Here is a 24,808-nt window from a genome sequence, read left to right on the forward strand (position 1 = left end):
GGTTAAAACAATACATTTATTCATAGTCTGATGAACCCTCTAAATATTCATGATTAGTGAATACTGCAGACATCTCTGGATCAGACATCATATTATTAATAGTCTTGAAGTCTCAATCATCAGAAAAGGTACTAGAGATAATAAAGTCACTTAATGAAATCTTGAATAAGTGTGGAATCTTCAACAGCTCAGATGGGCCAAAAATATCATATTCTGTTTTGTCCCTAGCTATACCATCAGGTATAGGAACAGCTGTGATGTTCAATGCTGACAAGTCTCTTTGTTCACAATGAGAAGATTTGTGTGGCTTGCTATGTATATTTTAACATATCTTCCATTTATCAGCATACCCAGAGTTATTACCAGAGCTAACCAAAGTAGAAGAACAAATATTCCCAACACAATCCATAGTTCATTCCATGGTGAAGCCAGATAAGTCTTTTCCAGGTGATGAAAAAAGTAAGTTGCTTGTTCTTTGAAAGTTCTTTTTACTTGAGTCGTTTCAGGTTCGCTGGGATCCTCAGAAAATGTATCAAAGTTAATGAAATAGCCAAAGGCAGTTCTGTCAATGGTTGGGATTGCATCGGATTTTTTGAAAACGCTGGAACCACTTGATCGCTTGTTACTTCATTGTAGGCAGCTGTTACTTCGTTGTAGACAGGTGTTTCATGACAAACTGTTATTTGGGTCTCAAGAGGTACAAGTTCCATAGCTTTGTTGCTTAGTCATTCTTTTCTCACTGCAGATGAGGAGTCTCAGTTTGAACCTCTTGGATTGTAGCTAGAGGAGTGAGTCTGCTACATTTGGCCTACTGCTTAGTATCGGCCACATAGTATGGTTTGATCAGGTCAATAGACACAAACCTGTTCTCCTTTTAACCAGCAAGGGGCAGTAGTATCACTGTTTGTGTTCCGTGGATTGCTTGATCAAGTACTGGTTGTCTGTAACAAGGCCCAAATTCGTTCTTGTCCGCAATCTTTTCTCTAACTAGATCACCAAGCTTTGGGATCCAGACAGGCCTTGCTGGGACGGTTGGTTTTTCCCCAGTGGTGGTTGGCTTCAGGAACACCTTGCTTTGTTTCGATCTTAGTTCATTTAAGTCCTGTGAAACAGACACACCATCTTTGATATCAAATTTTTTATTTTCCTCCTCGAAAGGAATGTATTCTGTTGGATGTTCCTCTTTTTTGTAAAAGTGGAATACATGTGTTACTTTATTTGCTTCAGGGAAGATAATCCATGAATAGAATACCTCTGTCTGACAATATTCATGTGCCTCTATCACAAAAATTACCCTACCACCTCTTGATAATAGGTAATTTGTTAGAAGTTTTATAGTGTTAGTTTTCCTTAAATTTTTGGGGATGATTATAGCATCCGCATCGGTCTCTTGGAAACCTGTAACGTCAAAGCCTGCTACGACATTATTGCCTGTAGCTCCACCGTCCTCAGGGTCACTCATTTTGTTGACTAAGTTTGTTATTTATTTATTTATTTTCAGACTCTTATATAGCGCATGGCTACTCAGGAGCATCCCAGCGCTTGTACGGAGCCCAGAGAGTACACAGCGACGGGATAAGGAGCTATTTACATCACTGTATAAATCTAGCTTTATACTCTGCTGAAAAGACAGGTCTTCAATTTCCTTCTAAAGGTCAGCAGGTTGGGTTCATGTCGAAGCGGGGGGGGGTAGCGAATTCCACAGCCTGGCTGCGTTCAGAGAAAAGAGACGACCCCCGGTCCTAGATCTACGGACTCTCGGGATCTCAGCTAAATTCTGATCATCTGAGCGCAGGTCTCTCCGGGACTTATAGGGCCTAATCAAGGTCCTCAGAATGGCCGGACCCTGTCCATGCATGACCCTATGTGTAATACATAAGGCCTTAAAAGAAATCCGTTCCCTCACTGGGAGCCAATGGAGTTTCTTCAGGGCCGGTTTAGCCGACATCCTAGGGCCAGTGCCTGTCAGGATTCTAGCTGCAAAATTTTGTGCGATCTGGAGCCGCTGGATTACACCTGCAGGGGCGCCCAGGTAGATGGCATTGCCATAATCTATCCTTGATAGAACCAGAGATTGGACAAGTGTCCTTTTTGCTGCCTCAGGTAACAGGGGGAGGATCTTACGGATCATCCTTAATAGTCCAAAACAAGTGGACGTGGTTTTCCTAGCCTGATAACGGAAGGAAAGCTCCGTGTCAAGCCAGAAACCAAGGCTCTTGATCTCTGGTTTCGGCAATGGTCCTAATCCCATACAGAGCGGCCAAGCCTCTGAGTTATCGAGGGAGGCTCCCTTCCCCAGGAGCATCACCTCCGTTTTTCCTCTATTTAGCTTTAACTGAGACTGGTCCATCCATCCCGCGACCGCCTCAAGGCACATCCTCAGATTAACAGAGGAGGACCCGTTCCTGTTCAAGGAGACCACAAGCTGGGTGTCATCAGCGTAGCTCACCAGCTGGATCCCGAATGGTGCCACTAGTCCCGCCAGGGGAGCCATGTACACATTAAACAGCGTGGGGCTCAGGGAAGATCCCTGCGGAACCCCACACTGCAATGGTACCGGGCACAAGGAGATGTTTTCCTCGAACACCTTGAAGGCCCTTCCCTCCAGGAAAGATTTGAGCCAACTCAAGGCGCTCCCCGTGACTCCCAAGTTGTTAAGGCGGGCCAGAAGGGTATCATGGTTCACCGTATCGAACGCGGCGCTGAGGTCCTGGAGGATAATGGCCACGCTCCCACCAGTGTCCAGAATCCTCCTGGATTTGCATAGCAAGTTTCAAGGAAACAAAGATAACATGCACAATATTTTGGAACACTGTATCCTTCAACGTTGAACAAACTAAAAACTAATACATAGGATTTTCGTCCTACTCCGTTATGGCGGATATTTTATCATTTTATCCACTCCAGACGTCTATTGGAGTATTTACGGGAAAAAGGGGTCTCTGAGAAAAGCACAACTGAGTTACTTTAGAATCTAGCGTTAAATTAGTACCTTACCAAACGTTGGGCACCATGTAGTGTAGTTTCTATATTCCCAATAGGCTCTGCGCATTGGAATAACATATCATAAAGATTAGGCGTAGGACTGAGGTCGACTAGGTATCTATCAAATATATTAAACTTAATAGTGAATGCCAGCTAGCTCAGGTCACTAGAAACTCTCGAATTCACAAGAAGGGATTAGTTTCGGACAACCGCATAAACATGACAACTTTGTTTCCCAAGAATAACAAATTTATCTCTAGAGTCGCGGAAACAATAGATAAGTATTTCACTCAGTCAATCGTGCATGCTTCGTTTCTACAGAGTTGCAGAGAAACAGAGAGACAGGCGTTTAAAAAAAAAAAAAAGGGTTTATTAAACAGTCTTCTTTCTCATGAATGAAGTGAACGGCTACAATCGTTATGCAGACTGCAAAATAGAATGCGTACAGCGAGAACAATATTATAAAATAATGCTGTAGGAGCATGGTATGGTTTCTAAGGCATATAAAAATGCATACATAAATAAAAATGACTAAAATACTCAAATGGTGTTTACTAAAATACGCCTACCCCAATGTACCTAACCCAAGTCTAGTACGCGGGAAGAAGTAAGTATTGTGTAGAATAGGTTTAGTATTCTTTGCCAAGAATCTATCCAAGATTTCTTTAAGTTCTAATCAGCTCCATACCTTAGTTAGAATGAAGGAGGTCTGGTATCTCTGTCTTGGGACTCGATTTCCCAACACCCCGCAAGGGAAGCTTGGAAACACTGGAGCTGGATTCCTGGCAAGAAAATAGCAGCCCCTTGATCAGTGCGTCAGCTGGAGGGTCAGCTTCCTTCGGCACTTGCTGTAGCGAGCTGCGTCGGGCAAGTAGATAGTCGAACTGCTCCGAACCACTGTGTCTTGCTAGAGCAAGTGAAGGTATATTTATACCTTGAAGGTGTCTTGGAATGCCAGAGATTGGCGTAAAGTCGAGCACTATAACGTCAGGAAAGAACCCATAGGGAATAGTTCTTTGTAAAGTACATGAGTTCTTGGACAAATCAATATTCAAGCAAGAAGTTCCCCAACTTCTTAAGCTGATTTTCCAAGAAATTGTTGCGACGTTTGGTACGGGTGGAAGTAGCCATGCCTGTATTTGGCCTGCATGGGTTAGGTCTAGATAAGGGATTCATTTCAATGTCCATATTAGGGCAATGTGAATTGAACCTATATAAGGGCATGAATCGGGAAAATTCAGTCAGAGCCTAAAAGGCCACACATCACCCTGTTGCACACTAAAAAACTTCAGGTGTTAGAACTCACCAAACTACAATTTACAACAAAAAACAGGTTATTAATTCCATAGGCGAAACTAAATTAGTTAACCAGTGCTTGTTGTAGGTGTTTCCTAGGAAATCTATACCATTCACACATTACAATCTTTATTTCAGATGCACTGTATACTGAAATAAATATATTACTTTGCTTTTGCACTGCAAGTTTACTCCATGACTCAAAATGTAAACCAAATCAATGGTCTTTGAAAATACTCGTTGTCTTCTTAGTTTTTGAAAATACGCCACTAGTCAAATCTGGATTAACCACTAGATGGCAGGAGTTTGTAAAACAAATTAATCTATACACCATTAATGCTCTAAAAGGAACAGTTTTGTCGCCTTTCTCTAAATAGCACGAACATAATACTGTCCTCGTGCAGAGTGCAAATGTCATCAATATGAATCCCAGAACTACTTAATTTTATAGCAAAAATTAAGAAAACGTCCAGAAACAAACCCATGCGTGATGAGACCCCATATAGTACTGAATTCTTCGGATGCTCAAACTAACAACACAGTTAGCATATTTGGTTGTGCACGGACAGGTAGGGAAACAACGTAAAGAAAGTACAGGCACGCCCTAAGATGTATGCCCCATTTTATAAAAAATACACAGCACAAATTGCAAATTAAACCCAATCCAAGTTTGAAGCACATCCCTTAATATAGATGGCAACATTTTCAGGAGAAAGACAGAATTAAAATCAGGGCCGTGCGAAATTCCTCCATGGAAGCTTAATCTTGCTTTACACTTGTTCCTCAAAATTCCCGAAGTCATTCTATTACACCAGTTTTAGCATTGGGACAAGAAAAACAAGCATTTCAAACCAGTTCATGGATGCTACTGGAAATTCCACGAAAAACCTGTGATTGAATACACAGCCCTCCCATGTAGACCAGTGAAAGCAGCTTGAGAGGCAAATGTAAAACCAGCGCAGCCATGCTAATTGAAAACAGATGGCCCCTGCGAGCCGCTTCTCGCTCCCGCAAGGTGGATGCCAGCACAAGCATGAATGCTTGAAAAGAGCTGAGCGATTTCTAAAAGTCACTCCTAGAGCAGCGCTGCACGCTGTCTAGGCTCGACCTAAAAAACAAGCATTGGTATAGCCAATTGGTCCCGCCTTTGGGACCTTGTAAGTGTTTAGTCAGCGCTACTGGCTTTGCCAATGTATTTAAGTTAATAATGATGTAAAGCAGCGTTGGCATTGTTATAAGCTAAGCGAAGATAAGATACATATGTCATTGAAATCATAGAAAGCAACGTTAGAGGTTCAGTGGGTGTTGGAAGAAATCAAGCTTCCCACTGTGGAATGTTCCACACTGGGAGATGGCTGCCCCATTAACAGATGGCTCCACACACCTTGTGTGCCTTGGGACAGCACTTACCAGAACTGCCTCGCACACTAAGACGACGAAGCCTGGTACAATAGTACCCAAACGAGGCTGCATCTTGTGGTGAACATCTTGAAACTGTATACTGCCCCACATTTAATTGACATACTATTGTAATGCAGTGGGAAGGCCCTGCACCAGTGAGTCGTCTATCAGATAACCAGTCAATGTGTTACTTGGAAGTATTAAATTGTGTAATGGTATATGTAACTCAGTATTGTAAAAATGTGCAATAAATTTATTTGGTCCGGTCATGGCTAAACTCTAAACACACAGTATTATTCTTTGCAGAAAAAAACATCTGGCAAACGGTGCTAGGCTAAAAAAAAAAAACGTACAAAAGCTTTCTACTGCTCTGTGCACGAGGTGTAAAGTGTGCATTATATTAAATACTTGTGAAGGTACAAGCACTCAGCGCATCTAACACCTAATCACCACATTTAAGCGGTTTCAAACTAAATGAAAAGTAGTTGGTGCCCCCCCCTGCAAGGCTCTCTGGCCATAGGAGAAGATAAGCTGGTGCCTGCTCGCGCCAGCAGTGCAGCGCGTGTGTGCTTCCCTGATCTCCGCATTATCTGCCCCCTCGTATCTGTTTAAATAGTTTTATCGGGGAAAATGGCCAAAAAGTCACAGAACTGCGGGTCAGAGTCTGACGACCTTCTGGTAGTTACGGAAATGATGGTGGCCTTCAGTTTCACGCTGGAGCTGTGGAGCAGGAACAAAGCAAACAGGGGGCTTTCTTCATGTCTGTAGAAAGAGGTGATCAGGAGGGTGCAGAAAAAAAACAAGCGCTGTTTACAGATGACAGTGCCTGGACGTGTGGCCACAACTTGAACGCGACGAAGCCTTTGAAATAGGAAACCGAACAGATGGCACACAGCGCGCCCCTGCTCGTAACCGAATTGGAAACAGATGGGTAGCTGCTCGCTCCCGCAAGGTAAACACCATACATGCTCGAGTGCCACGAGTGCTCATTGGAAACAGTGCAGTACATGCACGAGTTTCCCAAAAAGTCCTGAGTGATTTCAAGAGCTCACCCCTAAGCATTGCTTGCGCACTGCATTAGGCTTGACCTAAAACCTGGGTAAATGCTGTTGTACGAGTTACTTACCTTCAGTAATGATATATCTGGTAGAGAAGATTCTAGCAGTAGATTCCTTAACGTAGCATTATCCCCAGGCCTGAGAATGGATATGGAAAAATGTTACCACAGCATCCCTGCGCACCGGGGGTAGGGCGGGACATCACACGACTACGTCAGTTTTCTTCTGAGAATTGTTCCACACCACAACGTGGAGCCATCAGAACAAAACTGTGAGAGTATAGGAACAGTGTGCGAAAGGGCAAAAGAAAAGACAAAGAATGGTGAGGAACAGCACCATATGGGGCAGAGCCAGACACTGCAATACTGAAAAGCAGGGAAAGAACCAACAGAGCACCGCCCTGAGCAGCAACCCTGCAATTACGGAGATAAGCCCCCCCTCTGGGGACAGAGGAACATACAAAAAAAGTCAATCATAACATTTAGCAAGTCTGCAACCCCAATCAAAAACAATTAGGGGGGGACAAGACCAGGACAGACAAGTAACGACAATACTCTCAAACAACCCCATCAAAGGTTACATCCCCCATAAGCAGCACGGGGCATAGGCACAGCCAAGCGACCCCAACGAACAAGTTACTTACCTTCGGTAACGATATATCTGTAAGAAACATTAGTTAGTGTTAGATTCCTTACCTTAGAATATCCCCAGGCGTCAGTCTGGATCCGGAAACTTTTGCGTAGCAGTACCCCTGCGCGTCGGTAGGCGTCGTCTGCAGGCGTCCCCTGCGGCTCCGCGTCCGTCGTCGGCGTCGTGCGCCGTGATGACGTCGCTGGAGTACATAGACGCCGCCTCCGCGCGCTGACGTCAGTTCTTTGCACACAGCATTTCCGCGCCAGGAGACGCAGAGCCATGAGAGAACCAACACTGGTGCCATGTAAAAACTAGGGCCCTGAAAGGGATGACCTTAACCCTAGGTATCAGTTCGCAGAACGGGGAGGATGGGTGGGTTCGGTAAGGAATCTAACACTAACTAATGTTTCTTACAGATATATCGTTACCGAAGGTAAGTAACTTGTTCATCTGAAAGAAACACGTTAGTGTGAGATTCCTTACCTTAGAATACATACCCCAGCAATACCAACCCCGGTGGTGGGTCTGCGAACCAATACAACTACACCAGAAAGTCCTGGAGGACAGAACGGCCAAAGAAGCCATCCCTCCGGACTTGACTGTCCAGGCAGTAGTGCCTCGCAAAGGTGTGCAGCGAGGCCCACGTAGCCGCTTGGCAAATGTCCTGCAAGGGGACTCCCCGGCCCAGGGCAGTGGTAGCCGCCGTGGCCCGAGTGGAATGGGCCCTCAGCCCAACAGGAGGCTCCTTCCGAGCCAAAGAGTAGCACGCTTTGATGCAGAGGACGACCCATCGAGAGATGGTTCGTTTACAGACCGCCCGTCCCTTCTTCGCACCCACGTAGCCAACAAACAGTTGGTCATCCACCCGGAACTGGCGTGTGCGATCCATGTAAAATGAAAGCGCACGTTTTGGGTCCAGACGATGGAGCCGCTCTTCATCCTTTGAAGGATGCGGAGGCGGGAAGAAGGAAGGGAGGGTGATGGACTGCCCGATGTGAAAGGCCGAAACAACCTTGGGCAGGAAAGAAGGTCTAGTCCTCAGAACCACCTTATCAGGATGAATGGACAGGAAAGGAGGTTGGACAGAAAGAGCCTGGAGCTCACTCACTCTCCTGGCAGAGGTGATGGCAACCAGGAAAGCCGTCTTTAAAGTCAGGAGACGGAGAGGACAAGAATGAAGGGGCTCAAAGGGAGCACACATTAGAAAGGTCAGAACCAGGTTCAAATCCCACTGAGGCATCACAAACGGAACAGGTGGAAACATGTGAGTGATGCCTTTCAAGAATCGAGTTACAATCGGGGATTTGAACAAAGAAGGCTGATCAGGAAGCCTCAAAAAGGCTGAAAGGGCAGAAAGGTAGCCCTTGATAGTGCCCAGAGCAGAGCCCTGCTGGGCAAGAGAAAGAAGAAACAGAAGAACCTCCGAAAGAGGGGCAGAAAGAGGATCCACAGCCTTTGCTGTGCACCATGCCACAAATCTGTTCCACCGACAGGCGTATACCGACTTAGTGGAGGGACGCCTGGCTGCCAGAATAACATCACAGACTTCAGGAAGCAAGTCAAATGGCCTCAACTGCCGCCGCTCAATCTCCAAGCATGGAGGTGGAGACTGGACAGGGTCGGGTGGAGGACCGTCCCCTGCTGCTGCGACAGAAGGTCCTCCTGAAGGGGCAGGCGGATCGGGGGACCGACTGACATGCTGAGTAGCTCGGGATACCAGTATCTTCGAGCCCAGTCCGGAGCCACAAGGATAACTTGGGCCCGGTCGCGCCTGATCTTCTTCAGCACTCTGGGCAGAAGTGGTATAGGCGGAAAGGCGTATAACAGACCGCAACTCCACTCGCGCCGAAAGGCGTCGCCGTGCGAGTGCCGTCTTGGAAACTCCAACGCGCAGAACTGATGACATTGCGCGTTCTCTTCGGTGGCGAATAGATCTAACCAAGGCTCTCCCCATTGCAGAAAGATGCCTTGCGCCACGGCCGAGTTCAGACGCCATTCGTGATCCATCGAGCACCGACGGCTGAGTTCGTCCGCCCTGGCGTTCAGAGAACCTGCCAGGTGTTGAACCGTCAGAGTCACGCCCTGACGTTCCAGCCATTGCCAGAGGCGCAGAGCCTCCTGGCAAAGGGTCCACGACCCCACACCGCCCTGTTTGTTGCAGTACCACATGGCGGTGGTGTTGTCGGTGAACACCTGCACCACACTCCCGTTGACAAAGGGGAGGAATGCCTTCAGTGCCAGACGAATCGCCCGCAGCTCCAACAGGTTGATATGGAGCCGGGACTCCGCCGGAGACCAGATGCCTCTGATCTCTGCCTCTCCCAAGTGGCCACCCCAGCCCTGGAGGGACGCGTCCGTCACGACAACGTGCTCCGGTTGGGGAAGGGAGAGGGACTTGCCCCTGACCCAATCGCGGTCCGTAAGCCACCACTGCAGTTGTCTCGCAGTGCCCTCCGAGATCAAGACGTGGTCGGACAAGTTGCCCTGATGCTGGGCCCACTGAAACTTCAGGTCCCACTGCAGAGCCCGCATCCGCCACCGAGAGTGATGCACCAGAAGGATGCAGGAAGCCATCAGTCCCAGCAGCCGCAGCGTCAACCTGACCGAAACCCGGGATAGCGGCTGAAAGATGGGAATCAAAGCCTGAATATCCCGAACCCGCCGTTCCGGAGGATAAACCCGAAACTGCGCCGAGTCCAGAACCGCTCCGATGAAAAGGAGCTTTTGAGAGGGACACAGGTGTGATTTCGGCACATTGATGGAGAACCCCAGGTCGTGCAAGAGGTCTGCCGTCATCTGAAGGTGGTGGACGACTGTCTGGGGCGAGCCCGCCTTCAACAACCAGTCGTCTAGGTAGGGGAAGACTGAAACCCCCAACCTGCGCAGATGGGCTGCGACCACCGCCATCACCTTTGTGAACACCCGTGGGGCGCTGGTAAGGCCGAAGGGGAGCACGATAAACTGAAAATGCTCCTGGCCTACCGTGAACCGCAGTTAACGCCGGTGGGCCGGCAGGACGGGGATGTGAAAATAGGCGTCCTGCAAGTCCAACGCTACCATCCAGTCTTGTGGGTCTAGAGCAGCCAAGACCTGAGCTAACGTCAACATCTTGAACTTCTCCTTCCGGAGGAAGCCGTTGACGTTCCTTAGATCCAAGATAGGACGTAGGCCCCCCTTGTCCTTCTTGGGCACCAGAAAGTAGTGGGAATAACAACCACGCCCTACTTCTGGCCCAGGAACGCGCTCGATGGCCCCCTTGGCCAAGAGGGCCGTAACTTCCTCCTGCAGAAGTGTCAAGTGGTCCCCCGACACACGGTGGTTCTGCGGTGGCATGGCTGGAGGAGAGGTCTCGAAGGGGAGGGAGTAGCCCCTTCGGACGATTTGCAGCACCCACCTGTCCGAAGTGATCGTGCGCCAGTGAGCGTGGTGATGGCGAACCCTGCCACCCACTGGCGTCACATGGGGCCGAAAGCACGGACTAGGAGGATTTTGGGGTAGATGCTGCGGGGGAAGGTGTGGTCTGACCCCGCCGTTGTCCCCGACCGCCGCCACGGCGGTTTCCACGGCCGCCACCGCGTTGAAAGGATTGTTGCGGCGCGTGGCTGGCAGCACGTGTGGGGGCGCCCCTTCCTTGGCCACGAAAGGGACGAAACGAACCCGTTTGCTGACGCTGGGTCGAGAGACCCAAGGACTTGGCCGTGACCCTGGAGTCCTTGAAGCGTTCCAGCGCGTGGTCCGCTTTGTCACCGAACAGGTGACAGCCATCAAACGGCATGTCCATCAGGGTATTCTGGACATCAGCCGAAAAATTGGCGGATCTCAGCCAGGCGTGGCAACGAATCGCCACCGTCGTAGACATAGCCCTGCCCAGCGAGTCGGTCGTATCAAGACCACACCGAATTGAATATTTCGCTGCATCTCGGCCCTCAGCCACAGCCTGACCGAGCTTTGCCCGCAACTCCATGGGGCATTCTGGCAGCAGCTCCGCGACCGTATCCCACACAGAGTGGGTGTAGCGGCCCAAGAGGCAGGCGGTGTTGCAAGACCGCAGGCCCAAACTAATGGACGAGAAGACCTTTTTGCCAAACTGGTCATACCTCTTGGATTCCCGGTCGGGCGGGGCCGACGGGAATGCGGACTGGGAGGTCGAGGCCTGGATCACCAGACTCTCAGGAGTGGGGTGGGTAGACAGGTACTTGGGGTCGTCCGGACAAGGACGGTGGCGCCTGGCCACGTTCCGATCAACAGGCGCACCTGAAGCGGGCCTGGACCACGTGCCCAACAGAACGTCAGACAAGGCTTCATTAAACGGCAGCAGTGGCTCCAATGGGCATGACTGCGGTTTGAAGACCTCGGTGAGGATGTTAGGCCTCACGGCCGCGACGGGGAGCTCAAGGTGTAAGGCCTTGGCAGCCCTCATCAGCACCACAGAATAGGCAGCTCCCTCCACCGATGCCACGGTTGGAGGAGAGATCAAACCAGGGTTAGGAGAGTCGTCCAACCCACTGGCCTCCCCCAAGTCACCTGTCCAGTCCGGGTCATACTGGCACTCGCGAGCCAGAGGGTCCTCGGACCCCTCCCAACCTTCACCGTACTCCTCATCCTCTCCGTATTCGGAGTCAATGATGAAGACCGGCTCCTCGGGGTTCATGGGCCCCATCGGCGCCGGGACCGGCGTCGTGCGACGCCCGTCCGGCACCGTGTCCGGCGTCGGAGAAGGTAAGGGGACGGCGCCGCCCGGAGCCGGCGTCGGAACCCCACCGCCGGCCGGAACCGGCAGCGGAGAACCGGCGCCGCGCGGGGGCGGCGTCGGGGGCAACCCCGATGGCAACGGCGCCGGGGAGGCCGGAAGACCAGCCGGCGCCGATCCCGAAGGCCCCTGCGGCGCCGGAGCCGTCGGCGGCGCCGGGGCCGGAGCACCCGACGGCGCCGAGGCAGGGACACCCGAACCGCTAGGGCCCCCAGACGGTAGCACTGGGCCCGAAGGCGCCGTAGGCCCCGTCGGAGAAGCGAGCGCCCTCATGGCCATGAGGAACGCCTCGATCTCCTCAGGCGTCGCGCCATGCCCAGGGACCGGAGGGTATGAGGCAGGCCGCGCCGGCGACTCTCGCGGAGCCGCGGGGTTGGGGTCACCCGAGCCCCCGGCCGCATCGCGCGAGCGTCGGGGGGAGTCGGGGGTACGATGACGACGCCCCGACTTCTTGTGCTTCTTACCTGACGAGCCTGACGAGTGGTGTCGACTTCCGGAGCGCCCGGCGCGGCTCCGCGACCGCTCCCTCGAACGCTCTCTCGACCTCCAGCCGGACCGGGACCGCTCCCGGTCCCGACGTGGGGCCGACACCCGGAGCTCCAGTAGCTTGCGGGACCGCTCCCGCCTAGCCTTGTTGGTAAGGGCCCGGCAGTCGACGCAGGAGTCCACGTCGTGGTCAGGGCCCAGACACCGGAGGCAGAGGCGGTGATGGTCTGTGACCGACATCGTGCGCTCACAGTCATCGCAATTCTTAAACCCAGGCATCCTATCAGGCACAGTAGAGGAAAAAACAATCGAAAAACTTGGTCAAAGACCGGAGTACTGCTCTTCAGATCTGCGTCCACTGGCGCGGAAAAAAGAAGAACTGACGTCAGCGCGCGGAGGCGGCGTCTATGTACTCCAGCGACGTCATCACGGCGCACGACGCCGACGACAGACGCGGAGCCGCAGGGGACGCCTGCAGACGACGCCTACCAACGCGCAGGGGTACTGCTACGCAAAAGTTTCCGGATCCAGACTGACGCCTGGGGATATTCTAAGGTAAGGAATCTAACACTAACGTGTTTCTTTCAGATCTAGAGTATAGCAGAGGGGCCAGAACCCCTAATAATGAAAAGGGGGATGGGGAGGGGGGTTACGGAAGGCCCCTGCCTGGAACAACCTGAGCGCAAAGGCGCAGAAGGACATAAAAACCCATCCTTCAATGGACATAGCCCCCAATGGGAGGAGAGTGCAGAACACCAAACCAAAGGTCCTCGCAGAACGGGGAGGAAGGGTGGGTAGTGAAGAAATCTGCAGCTTGAATCGTTTCTACCAGATACATCGTTACCGAAGGTAAGTAACTTGTACATCTGATAGAGACTACTAGCCTCAGATTCCTTAACGTAGAATAGATACCCTAGCCTTACCCAGAGGTGAGGAGGGTCAGCGAAGGGACCTCACCCATCTGGACACAACAGAGGGTCCCACAGAGGACGAGCCCAACAGACAGGGTGAAGAGCCCTGTCTCCCCAGGCAAGGGGAATTCCCTCATCCAGAATACCACCGACCCCAAAGGGGACTCAGGAAAACCAAGAAAGAGGAAGCCCGTCCTTACTCAGCAGGAGAAACAACGGCAAGGCGAAAGGAGGCTAGAGCACCCCATCGACATACAGCGTAAAAAGAAGCTCCACCCAAGGCCCAGGCAATGAAGAGGAGCAACTATCTCGAACTCTGTTAACACCCTGCACCGATCTGTACTACATGTTTGACCCCTTTACTTATTTGTATGAGTTGTCTTATTACTCACAGGATTGGCTTTGCAGCCACCTATTTGTACTGTGTGATCTATTGATTTACTTGTTTGACCATGTTCCCTCATGTACCCCTCTATGTGAGGCGCTCTGATATCTGCGAAGATCTTGTTCGCGCTATATAAAACTTTGAAAAAAAAACAAGGAAGAAGAGCAACCTAGCGACTCCAAGGAGAAGAGGTAGACCAAACGGAAGCCCCCCCACCGGGAACACACCCAGTGAAGAGGGCAGCCGGGCCTATCACATCCAGAAGGCAATAGACCAGACAGAACGGTGGCATCAGCAATAAGCAGAAGGAAGCAGAAAGGGTAGCCCGAGGCCGCCCAGGAAGAACCGTCCAATGCTCCGCAGGGGCAGACTGCGCCCGAAAGAGTTACAAGGAACTCGAGAACCATCACATCCTCCCAGGGAGGAGAGGTAGACTGAAGACAGGGCCCACTGGACTGGAAGAAGCGGACAAGGCAAGGATGACTGTCCCGCAAAGAAGGCACAATGGTGCCGAAAAAGAGTAGGTCGCACCGACAAGCACAGCCAGACGCAGAGAACACCACGGAAGGAGGCACTCAGGGCAAGTCAGGTGCCAGCCGAAGACAGAGAGCAGGAAGGCCAAGAAGGGCCCGGACACGCCCCAGAGAGGGGTCCGCATACACGGCCCAAAAGGAAGTGGGACCAGACAGAGCCATGACGCTAGACAGCAGGCCAGACCAGGCAAATAGCGCAGCGACCTCGCAGAAGGACACCCCTGGGCACGACTCACGCCATCAGCAAGAGGATTGCACCTGCAACATACCGTAACGCCACGGAGAGCAGAGGCGCAAAGGCGACCACCGCTCCCCAGCACATGACAGAGCAATTTAATAGCTACCACTACCCCACATAGGGCATGTTACATCCCTAGACATGGGAACCCTCTTAGGAAAAAACTTCTGCAGAGGACAAAAGTAAAGACCTGAGGCAAAACCCACAGAAGGCTTGTCAAGCAGCCAAAGAGAAAGAAACCAAAGGCCTAGTATCAGGGCCAGCATGGGTTAGAAAACCCAAAGCAAAAACACACAGTCAAGAAGGGCCGGCCAGCAGCCAACAGAACCAGAGCCCCAACACGGAGGACTCAAATGCACTTGAAGCACACAGAACACACAACTGGGGCGACCCACCCCAACGGAAGAACACCTCCCAAAAACCAGATCAACTCACAGGTCACTAAGGGGAGGAAGGGGGAGGAGGCCGAAGCTACGCCAAGAACCTCTGAATGGCCGAATCCGCAGGGGCGTGGAACAAAAGGGCACCATCGAAAGGAATGTCCACCAGCCGTTCTCGAACGTTCTGCGTGAACACACTGTCCGGAAGCCAGGCATGGCGACGTAGCACGACTGAAGCAGCCATCGCACGACCAAGCACCTCCGAGATGTCCAGAGCGGAGCGAAGAATAAATGCAGCCAGCTCTCTGCCATCCAATACAAGGTGCCACAAATCAACACAGGCACCCTCATGCGAAGCAGCAGACATAAGGGACTCCCCGAGTCGCACTAGCAAGAAGTGGCCATAGCCAAAACACACAGAGTGTTAAGGGCCCGCAGACCCGCACTGGTTGAGGCAAACACATAACGCCCCCAGGAGTCCAGTAGTCAGCAGGCCTCCCGCGACAGGGGAAGACAACAGCGGCGGCAGTGAGGGAAAGGCATTTTGCAAAAGAAGGTCTCCAGTAGAGGGGTGGAGGGAAAGACACACCGGATCACCAGATGGTGGCGGTGCAGAAGATGTTGGGGCACCGGTTCCCTATGGCGGGACAGCCCCAAATCCCCAAAAGAGAAGAATGGAGCGAACCCTCGAAGGGAAGCAACAGCTCCCTACTTCCAGAGCCCTGATGGAAAACCTCCAGAAGATGATCTGCGGGGTAATGGAAAGCTGGATCGCCCATGCGCAAAATTCCCACAGCCGTGGAAACTGTGCGAGTAAAGGACGCACCCGCCTCCATAAGGCCCCGCGGTGGGGAAAGCTGCTCCTCAGTAGGCGACTGCTGCAAACTAAGGCGGCCGTCCCCCCCAAGCCAACTGGAGGAAGGAAGGGCCAGGTTTGAAAAGGAGGAAGAGGGACCAGCGAATGTAGACCTGCTGTGCATCAGGCGAAGACCACGGTGACGGCGTACAGCGGTCCGTAGACAACGCCTGGGAAAAAGCCACAACGCGGCGGCCCGTCTCCGGCAAGGACGAAACCAGCAAGACCTCTTGAGAAGAGGAGGCGTCCATAGACGAGTCAACGACCAGGCGTCGGCCTGGCGCCGTAGAGTCCGCAATCTGAGGCAGGACTTAGTCGTTGTCCGGCGCCAGGGGAGACACCAGAATGACCGCCGCCACAGCGCATGGCGCAGGTGACCGGGGCTGGGCTGGAGCAGTGAGGGAACGGCACCGGAAAGGCATCGACTTGACCTCAGAAGAGGCAGCCACCTGCGTGGAGGGACGAGGGGTCCTCCGCCTGCCTCGGCCCGTGACGGAACGAGAAGGGCCCTCCGCCAGCCCCTGAGGCACCGCCAGGGCCAGCAGTCACCGGCACCAAAGTGGCAGCACCTCGCCTAAGGCCGCCACCTGTCCAGAGGGCCGAGGGGGGCTCGGGGTGCGACCCGACCCCCGGCGACCTCCCGTGACACCACAGGGACTCCCGTGGGAGTTTGCGGCGAAGCAGAGGCACCGTGGTCCGAAGGAGGGACCCCTGAAGGGCCCCACCCCAACAGCACCACATCTTCCGAACCCCAACAGCACCACATCTTTCGAACCTGGATCTGAACTAGTCGGGCCAGAGCCACCGGCGACGCCGCGGAGGGCCCTGCACACTGCAAGGGATCCGCTGACGTCCCAAGAGGTGGAGGAGGAGAAGCCAGCGAGGCCTGCAAAGCCGCCGTATATGTTTCCATCGGGCTCTAGCCGCCCCCACGCTGGGAAACGGCAGATAGGGGGACGACAAGGGCCGCACCACCCGCGTAGAGCCCACGCCCCTGACAGGCCGGAAACCAACCCTCGGGGACAAGCTGCGACACTTACCGATAGGAGAGCAACGCTCTTGCGGCCTGGGAGAATGACAATGTCGAAGACGGAGGCGACTGTTCCGAAAACCCTCTGCAGGGGCCGGGCATGGGGACGACGCCGACCTGGACATGCGAGCTGAGAAAAGTTTCATCCAGCAATCCCGCCGGAACTTCGGTTTCATCTGCTGGCACGTCTCACAATCAGTGGAGTCGTGGTGTTCCCCCAAACACCACATGCAGATGGGGTGAGGGTCGGTTACCGACATCTGGAGCGCACAAGACAAGCACGTCTTAAAGCCCGAAGGCATTCGCACACTGTTCCCACAACCACGCGATAAGTGAAAGGAAAAGGCCTGAACAGGCCCAGAGCACGAAAAGGATCCGCGTTGTATTTGGAAAAAGAAAAAACTGACGTAGGCGTGACAGGGTGGGACTTATGTGACCTCACGTAGGCGGACAACGCCAGGTGCGGAGTCGCGTCATGCGGTCCCCCGGCACGCAGGGATTCTGTGGCAAAAAAAATTCCGGATCCCGTCTCACTCCTGGGGATAATTCTACGTTAAGAAATCTGCGGCTAATATGCTCTATCAGATAAACATTTCGTGGACAAAACTTGTAGTTTGAGGATTTTGGTGCAGGAAAATTGTCTGAAATCGCAGCTCCACACCAAAATATGCTTGTAAGTAAGCACCTGTGTGTTCTTGAAGGCAGGAAGTCTACACTACTGCCGCTATGTTTTTTCTCAGTGAGAGGGAACACTTTAGGTGTTGCTGCTCTGCTTTACCTTTTCTGCAGAAAAAGGAAACTTGAGCAAGGGACGCAAACTTGCACAAATGATGCTTGTGTTATACTTATTCTGTGAGGGAGATAATCATGCACTTCTGCTGTACTAGCCCTCATCCTCGTGAGATGAAACCTAGTGCTAATCCTGCTGCCGGCCCCTATTGCAGACCTATTATTGGTGTTAGGGAAGCTTTCACTGCTGTCATGCAACTTCTATATTGGGCATTAATGAAGCTTGAAATGTGCCTTTCAATTAAATAAGGGCAAATCTACTGCATCATGCATTAAAACAAGCATTCAAAGTGCCAAAGAGTGAACTCTCATAAAAGTAATATTTTGAAAATGTTTTGCTGAGTGGCTCCCTGTTATGTGTGACACCTTCAGCCAGAACTTGCCTTTTAACAATAGAGCAATGCATGAAAAAAAGAAAATTGTGACTCCAATATCTGTAATAAAAGCCAGACTGCAAACTACAGAGAGCAACAGGCTGGCGTGGAAAAACAATCAGGAGCAGCTGGCGGATACCGCAGAAGAATACAAATTAAAATAAAATGGAACTTTTATTTGTTTGCCTTTTTTCTACCCCAGACCTCTAATGTAATTCGGTATATTTTCTTTGGGGGTAAACGTTTTTCTCTTTTTGGTATGAATGCTAAAAAGTTTTTATACCTGCGCCAAATCGCACTGGTCTTTCTTGCGCTTCACATATCCTCGTGCTTTAAGATTATAATGTGGCCACTGCCACCGAAGGACCTAAATGGTTTTGAAAAGCATGGCAAGGAAATATTTATCAGGTAAAGGCAGAGGGCCAGGACATTTTAACTACAGATATTGCCAACCAACTGCTAATCACTGCACATTAACACTTTACTAAAACAAAGGGCAATGTTTAAGACATTTTCACCAGCCTGCAAGGGTTTGGAGTGGAGGAAACAGCACCACCTGGGGTCCAACCCCTTCCAAACTAAGGCTCTGCTGCAGATTACCTGATAAGGCACAGACACGAAAACAAATGAGTTGTGAACCGGAGAGCTGCTAAGCAATAAAAGTATTGGCAAAGCTAATAGGCAATGTTTTAGCAATGTTGTACACCAGAGTGGTTGCTGTTCAGCATGGCTAAAAGTGAATGGGGAAAAGTAGAGTACCGTGAAGTAGAGTAGTGTGTTATGGAGCGTCGTGGAGTGGCGCACTATAGAGTTGAGTGGCGTGGAGTGTCATGCAGTAGCGCACACTGTTGTGGAGTGCCATGGAGGGAGTTAAGTGTTGCAGAGTGGAAGGGCATAGAGTGGAGTGTCACAGAGTGGAGTACAGTTTCAGAGTTGAGTAGGGTATTGTGGAGTGGCAAAGAGGGTGTTGCGTAGAGTGGCGCAGAGTAGTCTGGCATAGAGTGGAGTTGAGTGGCACAGAGTGGAGTAGAGAGTTGTAGAGCTAAGTATCCGAGTGGTGTGGCGTAGAGTGCCAGAGCAGAGTGCGATAGAGAGTCAGAGTGGAGTTGCATGGAGAGGAGTAATGTGTCATAGAAAAGAGTGACGTAAAGAGGAATGGAATGCCACAGAGGGAGATGCCTAGAGCGTTGTACAGTTTAGTAGTGTTGAAGAAGCTCATAGAGTGTCAGTGGAGCAGAGTTTAACAGAGTAGAGAACCATAGAGTGGAGTGTCAGTGTGGAGTATAGTAGAGTGACCCATAGTGCAGTGGTACAGAATACAGTGGTGCAGAGGAGACTGGTGTGAAGTGCAGTGGTGCAGAGGAGACTGGTGTGAAGTGCAGTGGCACAGAGTTCAGTGGTACAGAGGAGACTGGTGTGACGAGCAGTGGCACAGAGTACAGTGGTGAAGAGGAGACTGGTGTGAAGTGCAGTGGCACAGAGTACAGTGGTGCAGAGTAGACTGCAGTGGCGTACAGTGCAATGGCGTAGAGTGGCCAGACTGCAGTGGCGTACAGTGCAATGGCGTAGAGTGGCGTAGAATGGGGCAGAGGAGTGCATGGGGCGTAGAGTCCTTCAGCTGTTTCAGATGTATTTAGAGATCATATTCTTCAGCTTTTAATTGTACTAATAAGGAAACCTGTAGATTCTTATTTAATCATGTCTTTGGTTACACTTCTCCAGCTAATGCTGCCATGCATTACTGAATGCTGCATACATTACTAGCGCTTCTGGAAGATTTCAACTTCAGAATCAAATTTTGGTATAAGACCCAGCTGTTAACCCCAACTTTCAAATATATAAAAATAAATCCCAGAGTAGGGTACAAACTATAGAATGCAATTGCCCAAAACCAAGCAAAGCGGGCAAACTATCTTCATGTAAAGCTCCTTCTTAGTCTGTTGAGCAGTTCCACGTGCAGTATAGAGTAGAGAATCCTATGGGACTGAGAAAGGGAAATTAAACTTTTGGGGGAAACACTTATTCAACACCCTCCAAGAATCCCACAAACTCCACAGCTCCCATGATCAATCTGCACAAAACTTTTAGCATCTATTTTAAACTGAGTGTATACTTTTTACGGTGGTGCTGTGTGAATTTATCTAACAGTTTCAGAGTTATGACTGATCAAATAAACTATGAACTAACAGGCGCAACCATAACTAGAGTGTCACTAACACACGTCCTCCTTTCTTCATGCTTTCCCATTAAGAAACAAAACTAAAATGATGTTTTGCAATTTTAGCCATAGACAAAAAAATAAATAAAAATAAACAGGTGGGTCACTAACACGCATTTCCACAGTACGACTACTAGACATTCAAAGGATGCCTTTTATAAGAAATGCAATGTGGGTCCTGTAGCTGGTACAGAGAGATTATAGAAAAGAACACATTAAATCAAAATTAACGAATTAAGGCAAATAAAGAGGAATTATATTGCCCTTACCTGAAGATTTAAAAGTGAATGTTTCTGGGGAAATACCAAGTTCCGATACAGTAACAGTAGAAAAGTTAATAGGAGTCTTCAGAATATTTGAATCATTGGTCACAGGTCTTTCCAAATCTTTGTCAGAAATGCTCTTGTCTGCTGAAGTGGGGAGCGTCTCCGGGTCTATGAAAGATGTGTTTGCTATAGGTAAACTTCGGTTATGGTTAGTAGGTGGAGTCTTAGAAGCTATAAAGCACATGTTGGGGGAAAGATTGCTTAAGTCAGGGAAGCAAGATTGATCTTCACTGAAGTGGTTTTCAATGTCTTTAGTATAATCATTGAGCAAACCGTGAGAAGACTCATTGGCCTCAAGGATGTTAGAGGTCTTTTGAGCAGGCTGATCCACAACATTTTCAAACTTTCCTTTTTTATTGTTGGTGCCAGATTCACGGCCAGTATGTCTGTGTAAATCCAGACCATGAATGCTTCTCCGACAAGACTTGAGTCTTACATCACGCTGGTTACCACAAGCCTCTTTAGATACAATAGGTTCATTTTCAATGTTTTCTTTCATTTCTTTCAAACTTTTGGGAGTTTGTCCAGAAATACTGAAAATCACAGGAGTTGGTTTCCAAGGTTCCTGAAACACGGTGTCTTTCATAGTCTGAGATGAAGACAATGGCATGCTCCAGTTTAGCAGTTTTGAATTAACGATTTTCTGATGAGGGCTCTCAACATCAAAAACGGTCCATTGTTTTAACACCTTCTTCTTGGGTCTGGCTTGACATGGTTTTGCTTAAGAAATAAAAGAACAATACGTTTACGAATGCAACTTGTGAAGCTCTGGTAATAACATTGATACATTACACTTAAAGAGTTTGTATGAAAAAACAAACTTAAAACTATGTTCGGCAGTTTTATACATAGAAATAAACAGTTGTGTCAATGTTATCTTCTGTTACTAGATGATATATTATTACAACAACAAAAAAGTATAAAGTAAAACGTCCACATTGTATTGCTTTGCAACATTTATATACCACTTACCAACCCTAGGTGGGGCTCTGAAGCGCTTACCTACAGGTGCCGCATGCTACGTAGTTTAGGGTGTGTGGTCGAAGCGTGTGGTCTGTGCTTGATTCTATGAGGGAAGGGTTTCCATGTTGTGCGGGATCACCACCAAGATGCAGTTATTGTGTTATAGGACGCAACGCTTAGCAGTGTGATGGATAAGGAGGTACAAGACTGACTTGGCATTTATAGTTTTCAGTCAGTAAGCTGGCGGCTGTGAGCAGATCTGCAGGTCTCTTTTTGGTATTTCCTATGATCATAGGGCGGTTATAGCACAGGTCTGTCTAATCAGAGATATTTTGTTTGAAGGTTTAAAGCCCAGAGTTACTTTTCCAGCATTGGTATTTTCCTGTTTTTGACATATTCTATCACCCTGGGATCCCCAAAGACCAATACGCGACCCAAAAAAAAGAAGTAGTTACACAAATCTTTAAGTATTTTACTTTATTCTTTTCTGCATTAAGCCACTTTACTACCATTGGCTGGTCAATAGCAATGTTTCAAAAACGTTATTGATGTCAGATATGCTCTAAGCATATTTTAACCATTTCTGGTGTCTAAACCATAATAGGGAAAGACTGGAGCATTTTCTAATAAAAACATACTCTACATGAAGATAAGGTAACTGTCTCAATCCAACAAAACAAAGAAAACTTTAGTTATGTGGCCACATTTTTGCATATTGCATTCTTACAAATAAAGGGATGAGAAGTAAATAATATGGGTGGTGTTTAATGTATGAAATTGACAATGGTTTATTTTTTTTACCGTAATAAACAAGATATTTAATTGACATTGTTGTTCACTAGAGCTATGAAGTATGAGCTACTTACCTTCGGTATCGATGTATCAGGTAGAGATGATTCTAGCTGCAGATTCCTTAAAAGCAAAATTATCCCCAGGCGTGAGATCATGAAACTTTTTTGCCACAGCATCCCTGGGCGCCGGGGGGACAGCACCACGTGACTCCGCCCCGACGTCGTCCGCGACTTCAGCGAGGATACTTAAGTCCCACCCCGGCGCGCCTAAGTAAGTTTTCGTCAGAGAACTTTTCCGCGTCACAACGCACAGCCATCACAAACAAAAACTGTGAGAATATGGGAACAGTGTGCTTAAAAAATCAGATACACAGAAAGGGAAGAAACGAATGTTGAGGAACAGCACCATCCAGTATAGTGCCAGGCACTATGGCACCAAAAGTCATGGAATGAAAGAACAGAGCACAGCTACTGCAAAGCAAGCCTGCAAACAAATACGACAGCCTCCCTGGGGGCAGAAAGCATGTGAAAAATTGCACAGCAGACGTAGAAGTTTGCAACCACAGCCTAGAACAGGGAAGGACACAAAGGCCAGAACCTAAGAGGAATGACAATTCACCACCAGACAACACCAGCAGGAAGAGACATCTCCTAAAAGAGCTACAGGTCAAGACCCGGCCAAGGGACCTTTATCCCCGGGACTGCTGAGGAGTCAGAGATGCAATCAGCGAAAGGAAGAATAGCACGAGCAACCCCTACACTGGAGACCAGGGAGCAAGGGCGCAGAAGCACCCATGATACATCAAGCAATCACCAGAAAAGAAGGAATGGAGCAAACAACCAGACTAGCATCCCCCTAAGGAGGAAATAAGAAAAAGGCACTCACAGAAGACCACCACCCGGAGGCAGGTGAGTGCAAAAGACCAAGAAGGGTCCTCGCAGAACGGGGAGGAAGGGAGAGTCGTGAAGGCATCTGCGTCTGGAATCATCTGTACCAGATACATCGTTACCAAAGGTAAGTTACTTGTACAACTGATAGAGACTACTAGCCGCAGATTTCTTAACGTAGAATAGATACCCTAGCCATACCCAAGGGGGAGGAGGGTCTGCGAGAGGACCTCTAGCCTGGATAAACACAGGGCCCCAATAGGGGACGAGTCACAGGGACAGGGAGAATAGCCCAGTCTCCCCAGGCAGAAGAGAAACTCATCTCTGAACACCACCGGCCCCAGAGGCAGTGCGTGATGACGACAAAAAGAAGGCGGCCCAACCCTCATCAAGCAGGAGGAAGCAAGGACCAGTGCACCCCAAGCCCTGACAAGGAACCAGGAATCTCCACCAGAAGCCCCAGATGTACAGGCAACGCAGAGGAATAACGAGAAAGAAGAGCCACCCACAGACTCCAAGAAGAAGAGGCAGAAACACAGGCAAAGCCCTCCACCGATGAAACGCACCCAGTGAAGAGGGCAGCCAAGCCTATCACAGCTTGAAATCAAAAGACATGACAGAAAGGCGCCTCAGCAATAAAGGCAGGCGGGAGAAGAAGAACGTAATCTCACAAGATTCCTGCAGACCAATAAGCCCCCGACCAATGAACAGAAGAGCAGGCGGGTGCAGCCAGCTGCTGACAAGCACCAAAAACTAAACGCCCTGACCACCTCAGGCTCAGAGCAAATCTCTCCTTAAGGAACTCAGACGACTGGTAGATATGTCCTACCTCCTGGCCAGGAGATGTGTTGCCCTTTCCTGGATGCGGGCCCAACACCTACCTTAGAGCAATGGACTAGGGAAATGCTATATTGCAGTACGCGGACAGAATTAGATGGCGAATTAATGCCCCCCGTAAGCGGCCTAAGAACTTTTGGTCCCTATTCCTGAGCAGGAGACCTACACAGGACGCAACAGATGAGGAGTATGTGGCCACGACCGCAGGGTTAGACCACACAGCAGCTAGCACGCAATGACTATTTTGTCGTGACTTGGGCCTGCAACTTGTATACCTTTCAGGGTAGACAGTATATCAGGGACATAGAGGGAATACCACTGGCTGGGTCACATCATCTGTAGTGGAGGGGGTGGCTCTAGGGTGAAACGATGCCACACTATATTATTTTAAAGTATTGTCGCTATGCTAAGGTGGACTACATTTTTAAAGGTGTTAATGGAAATGTGTCATTTTATAACACTTGCCTTTGATCTCATACTCTGTATGTATATGCCTATGCCTTGATTTGTTAATTCTTGCTTTCTCATTTTTGTCCTACTCTCTGAAATGCCAATAAATAAATTAAAAAAAATAAAAGTGCCAACGTCGTAGCGAAGATGCAGACTGATTAACTAAATCTTGGGGCAACAAAATTGTAGCTGAAGAGTTGTAAAGAATTCCCATTGGTTACAAAAAAAGC

The 24,808-nt window shown here is 49.7% G+C and overlaps 1 protein-coding gene across 2 annotated transcripts in view; it reads right to left on the minus strand.

Moving 5' to 3' along the window:
- CDCA2 (cell division cycle associated 2) overlaps positions 1–24,808 on the minus strand; it is a 394,307-nt gene that overhangs the window by 325,554 nt on the left and 43,945 nt on the right. For both annotated transcript variants that reach the window (XM_086943530.1, XM_086943529.1), the window contains exon 3: positions 20,593–21,369. In XM_086943530.1, coding sequence (XP_086799656.1) covers positions 20,593–21,369 — 777 coding nt within the window. The remainder of the gene's footprint in view (positions 1–20,592; positions 21,370–24,808) is intronic.

The sequence above is a fragment of the Lissotriton vulgaris genome, chromosome 11 (genome assembly GCF_964263255.1).
Source record: "Lissotriton vulgaris chromosome 11, aLisVul1.2, whole genome shotgun sequence".
NCBI classification, from domain to species: Eukaryota; Metazoa; Chordata; class Amphibia; order Caudata; family Salamandridae; genus Lissotriton; species Lissotriton vulgaris.